At 31.0% G+C, this 6,163-nt stretch overlaps 1 protein-coding gene across 1 annotated transcript; it reads left to right on the forward strand.

Moving 5' to 3' along the window:
• Positions 1-350: 350 nt before the first annotated feature.
• LOC107363741 (uncharacterized) lies at positions 351-5,929 on the forward strand. The gene is made up of 9 exons (XM_015931010.3): positions 351-591; positions 732-929; positions 1,083-1,528; positions 1,697-2,587; positions 3,224-3,654; positions 3,759-3,919; positions 4,000-4,205; positions 4,285-4,463; positions 5,166-5,929. Exons 2-9 carry the CDS (start codon positions 906-908, stop codon positions 5,420-5,422), a joined length of 2,595 nt encoding a protein of 864 aa, XP_015786496.2. The 5' UTR covers positions 351-591; positions 732-905; the 3' UTR covers positions 5,423-5,929.
• Positions 5,930-6,163: the final 234 nt, after the last annotated feature.

The raw sequence follows: 6,163 nt of genomic DNA on the forward strand, positions 1-6,163 counted from the left end.
CTTTCTTTTTCTCAGACTTTCTCTTTCTATTTTTTCTTTCCTTTTTTTTGTCTCTTTACTCGCTCACTCCTTTACATTCAAGACGTCAGAACAATTCAACGTCACAGTGACGAAATGTTTCCTATTATAACAGAATCTATTTTTTTATTCTCTTTCTCTCTTTCGATTCTTCTTTCTCTTGGTCTTTCTTTCTACTTATCTCTTTCTTTTTTTCTACTTTCTACGTAATCATTATCATCATCACTATCAGCATCATGATCAACATGAACGTTAGTGAGTGAGTAAACTGACTGAGTGTTTATGAGAGTGAGAAACGAGCATTAACCAACATTGAAGTCTTGTCATTCCTTACAAGCCATGTGAATTGGATAGACTAACTTTGAAAACATAACATAATTGTAACAATTTGAATTTACTTCACTTTTATCATTTGTTAACTGTTAATAACATTGTCAACTTGTGAATTTAGTCTCAACAATCAACTGGACTAAACTACAATCAATTCATTTGTCATCGTTCTTCGTCTATTATCAATTGTTCACTTATTTAGTTATGTTCGTATATTTTCATCCTTTCAAACATTCAATCCTTGTAAGTCCAAGTTTCTAACCTTTTTTCATCTCCTTTTTTCTGTGTTGACTAAAGTCTATGTTTTTATATCTTTCACTTGTTTTATGAATGTTTTGGTTGAATTTTAATCTATTTTATTTTTAATTTTGATTGTTGTTTAGTGACATACAAATATATAAATCAACATATATTTCATCTTCAATTTGGATTATTTGGTTTCTCATCAAATATCATTGGATTTAACGTTATAAATCAATATAAATAGTGAGATTGATATTAAAATTAATAATAAAATTATAAATTTCAGACCTGTGATTGGGTCATGCAGTAGAAATATGCTTTGTATTCAACAAAATCAGGTAAATATAATTTCGTTCTTGTGTCATGTCATGTCTTATGTCATATTAATAACATCGCATTTGACATAAACATCGAACTTGATTTATATTTTTTTAAACATTCGTTTATTTGTTATTAATTTGTGTCTCCTTTTACACTTAATTGTTGTTTAGAGCTGTTCATTCAAAGGACCAATTTCTCATTCACCAATATCTTCAACTAATATTTTTGATCCTTTACCTTCACTTAATTCAGTTCAATCAAATTCAACAACGTGTGAAGAGGATCTTTCAGATATTTCAGCTGATTTTTCATTTGATGTACCTTTAGATGGTATTTTGGATCAAATGTTTAATCAACAATCAAATTTCGATTCACTCGGGCTTGATCAAGGACAATCTGGTTACTCAAATAGTGGTTCCAATACACCAGTTCAGTTGAATTTTCAAAGATCAACTTTCACCGATAATATTAACGAGAATAACTCTTCTAATATCAATATCACCAACATCAACAACAACAACAGTAATAACAGCAACAATAACAATCAAAACAATAATTCAAGTATTATACTTAATAATGATAATACTATTAATAACATCTTAGGCAATAATCAAGGGTAAGTTTCCAAATGATTGTTCCAATATAAATTTAGGTTAGACAAATGAAAACAATGTTTCTTTTTGTTTTAATTGTAGACTGTAAATAATACTTTAATTAGTCTATTTGTTTATTCATTTATTTAATTTATTTATTCATACATTTTATCATCTTAATATTATAACAGATCATTGATTGGATCAAACGAGACATCTTTAAGTTCAACACCAACTACACCTAATTCAACAACTTTACCAAGCTTCATGGAAATTTATTCACCAAGAAATTTTCCTCAACCACCACAACAATCACAATCACATTCTGGACTTAACATTACACCAACAACTAACGATGAAACATCTTCATTCTTTAAATTTGATGACTTCAATGATGATGATAATACATCATTATCTGAAGTTTCATTTGCTTCTGTTTCAATCAAAAATTCCAACACAGGATCAGGATCATTGATTGATTTATCATATGTTAAACAAGAAGATGATTGTGATGGTGATTTAAATAACTGTGCAATGCCATTATCAATTCAAACAGCAACTAACCCACAACTTCAACAACAACATCATCAACAATTAAGACAACAGCAACAATCCCAGCAATCACAACAACAACAACAATTGCATAGTTTCCGACAAAATCCTCTACATCAATATACAAGATCTGTTAATCAACAAGATGTCAACTCTCCATTTACAGCAAGTTCGAGTGTTGCTTCAAGCCCAGGATACATATCAATGTCTTCAGCTCGATCTACACCTAATCTTGAACATGGTCAATCTCAGTTTCAACAGTCTCTTACCAACCATCTTACACAAAACCAGTTGCAATCAAATCAATTTCGAAGTATTTGCACATCAGCAACTAACTCACCATCTTCGATCAACTTTTCATATAAACACAACATTGATCAATGTTGTGCTAGTCCAAGCTCTGATCGATATCAGCGACAATCACCATCACAATTATCCCCAATTTCAAGATCTCCATATCAAAAGGTAGAATCACCACTGGCATCAAATATAAATACGTCTAATCATTTGGCATCTTTGAATCCAATTAGGTAAGAAAAAAGTCTTTGTTTTATAATCAAAATGCCAATCCAATTGGTTAAACCCAGCAGCAAAAAAAAAACGAAACAATAAGCCGGAAAAGTTGCTCGTAAATATTATAAATAAATCCAGTACGTGATTAGTTGCTTGATTTGTTAAGTTAAACTTAATTGTTCTTGATTTTCCTTTGTTAATGGAAATTCATCTTTAGACAGCGTCAATGTGATTTTGATAAACAAAATGGACTGTCCAAGTTTGCTTGAGCAACGTCAAACCGCCTCACATTGACGACAATAAGTAACCGGTCTGATCAAGGTTTCAGTTAATTTCTTTTTCTTTCTCCCATCATCATTCATAATTGATACGACCAATAATATTCACTGCCTCTGAATGAAAAATTTACCAAAATAAATATGAAATTTTAAATGTCCATGGGAGAAAAAAAGTCACCAAGCTTCAACAGGTCAAGTCAAATCAAGTCAATGCACTGAAAATCCTTGAGTAGTTCTTTAGTAATTAATGAAATCCAGTATCAGGAAAAATATTTTCAAGACAAAAATGATATTCCGTATGACCTTGATGTTCTTTGAGATAACTTGTATGCAAAACATCTGATTAAATGTATCTTTTATCATTTTGATTTCTAGAAACCAAGAAGATCTTCTGAGGTCGTCTATATCATCATTATTTGCATCAGCAAATATCAATGGATCTTTATTGAGAACAAGTTCAGGCGAAACCTCTCCAAATGAACCAATAATTTGTCGCAATAAAAGCCAAAAAGCGTCAACATCAAACGAGTCAAATACAGGTTGCTCATCAGCTGCCACTTTAAACACAAGCTCAACAGGTCATCCTTTGAATCAATTGTGTGCTGTTTGTGGCGATAATGCGGCCTGTCAACATTATGGAGTCCGAACTTGTGAAGGTTGTAAAGGTTTCTTTAAGAGAACAGTTCAAAAGGGTTCAAAATATGTTTGTCTTGGTAATCGTGATTGTCCAGTTGATAAAAGAAGACGAAATAGATGCCAGTTTTGTCGATTTCAAAAATGCTTAGCTGTTGGAATGGTAAAAGAAGGTAAATATAAATTATTTGACACTAGAATGAGCTTGTCATGAAATATAGAGAAGAATATTTTCTTACTTATGTTTACAAATGTTTTCAATTTTTATTTAAAATAGTGGTAAGGACGGACAATCTTAAAGGTCGTCGTGGTCGATTACCATCAAAACCTAAATCACCTCAAGAATCACCTCCATCGCCACCAATTAGTACAATTACTGCATTAGTAAGGGCTCATGTTGATACATGTCCGGATATTTCAAATCTTGATCTCAGTCATGTAAGTTTACAGTCTTCTGAAATTTTTCATACAATAAGTTCAATTTTTACCAAATTTTTCTCCTTTTGTCAATCTTACAGTATTGTGAACTTGATGAATCAAGTTTAACACTAGGAGCTAGCTTAGCTTGTCGCCAACAATCTGTGAATCTGCTTTCTTCAGCGGTGGAAGCTTGTCGAAATTTTGCTGAAAAAATACCAGGATTTGCTGATCTCAATAAACATGACCAAGATTTACTCTTCGATTCATCTTGTTTGGAGATAATTGCTCTACGCATTGCCTACCAGTAAGTTAATTGCGGTTATTAGTGGATTTATGATTTAATTAGCACATAATTTACTAATTATTACGTTTACTTCAAATAGAAACAAACCTGGATCGAAGAAGATCATACTACCTAATGGAATGGTTCTTCATCGTAATCAAGTTAAATTACTATTTGGTTCTTGGTTTACTAATCTGGAATCATTTTCACAAAGATTCGCTCAAATTGATATAGACATATCAGCATTTGCTTGTCTCGCAGGCCTCTCATTAATCACCGGTAAGCAGCAGCACCCATTTTTCACCAGTACATTCTTTACAATTTTATTATCTTTCATTTTGTACATTTCCTAGCTAACAAAGATTACTCATTAATAATTATACTAATAATGTAATGATACATTATAATTATCATAATCACAATAATCATAATGATCATAATGATCATAGTAATTCTAATATAAAAAAAGTTAACTCAGAGTAATAGATTTAGGCCATTCAGGAGATAGTAGTGATGTCTGTTCAACGTTAACATGATAAAACAAAAAAAGAAATTCAGAAGAAAAAAAAATATATGTTAAATCGCTGAAATTGCAATGTTTTAACGTTACAAATCAATAAATTAACTTACATGTTCAATGTAAAATGTATTTAATTCTCATCACGAATTGACCAATTAAAATAATCTTTATCGTCATCAAATAATCATCATCCGGATTTTTTTTCATCACATTGTTCAGTATCCATATTGAGTAGAAGTGTTGATATCGATGATGATTATTGTGATTATATCTGCAACAATAACCAGAACAGATCATGATAGCTAACTATTAAATTATGTAGCCATTTTTTGATTCGAATCCAATATTAATAAATTCTGTATCATCAATCATCAATAATAATCATAATTTTTCCTTTTCTTTCTTTTTTCCTTCCTTTTTTGCCTCTCTTTATCCATCCTATGTTGCTGGTCTATCAACAGTGCGGCATGGTCTTGTTGATCCAAATCGTGTTGAAGCCCTGCAAATGAAAATAATAGAGTCTCTTAGAGATCACGTTACTTACAATGCTGAAGCTCAAAAGAAATCGCATTATTTTTCATCAATATTATCAAAATTACCTGATTTAAGATCACTCGCAATGGATGGGTTAACAATGCTGCACGAGATTAAATTAGAGTCCATAGTGTCAATTCCTGAGACACTATCAAAATTAGTCACTAACTTATCATATTTTTAAGCTGTATTAATCACTTATCATATGCCGAAATGGGAAATTCAATCAGATTGGAAGATTAACTTAAAATTAATTATTTACAGAAGTATTATGCTGAATTGAATAACATTGGTTAAAATTGGCATTATTTTCCCTCGCTTTTTCATGCTACATGAGCCGCCATCTTTGTGCAATATTTACAACTTTATGTTGAATTGTTATTGTTTAAAAAATTCATCAAAATGCAAATATTTTCATCATCCATAGAATTGTATTGTTTTATTAATTGTTCTTATTCAATTCTATGATCAAGTTTGTTGTTTGAACCTCATTGTGATTGTATTATTTCGTCCATTTCAACTCGTTGAAATGCTACCCAAAAATTGATTGATGTCAACCCATTTCTCTCTATTTTCTCATCACTTTCATATTCATTACAAAAAACTACCTCACCCTGATCCCTTGATTGTAAATCACGAAAGTTAACTATTTCGGTGCAAATAGACTATTAAAACATTTTATCCAATTTCACCTAACTTTGCCACCCAAGATTTTCCACCTAATTGTTTTTGGATTAATTGATAACGGACGGTAAAAGCCAGCAAAAACATTGGACTCCTACCTTTTCTCGGGAAAATTCATGTGATAATAAAGTAGATTAATAAACGGATTCATAGGAATTAGGAAGGAAAATAATCCTTCAAACTATGGATGAGAAAATCCGATCAAAATTTATCTTACCTTAAAGGCTGAACCGTTTTGAAA

Source organism: Tetranychus urticae, chromosome 2, assembly GCF_039701765.1.
Source record: "Tetranychus urticae isolate SD_2017Ah chromosome 2, NJAU_TeUrti_SD_1.0, whole genome shotgun sequence".
NCBI classification, from domain to species: Eukaryota; Metazoa; Arthropoda; class Arachnida; order Trombidiformes; family Tetranychidae; genus Tetranychus; species Tetranychus urticae.

What these genes read in the sequence shown, in the direction of transcription:
- LOC107363741 (XM_015931010.3), top strand. Translation starts at nt 906, where the DNA reads ATGCTTTGTATTCAACAAAATCAG. An exon ending in TGTTGGAATGGTAAAAGAAG is followed by an intron (nt 3,655 to 3,758) that starts GTAAATATAAAT and finishes TATTTAAAATAG; the next exon opens with TGGTAAGGACGGACAATCTT. An exon ending in CAAATCTTGATCTCAGTCAT is followed by an intron (nt 3,920 to 3,999) that starts GTAAGTTTACAG and finishes TCAATCTTACAG; the next exon opens with TATTGTGAACTTGATGAATC.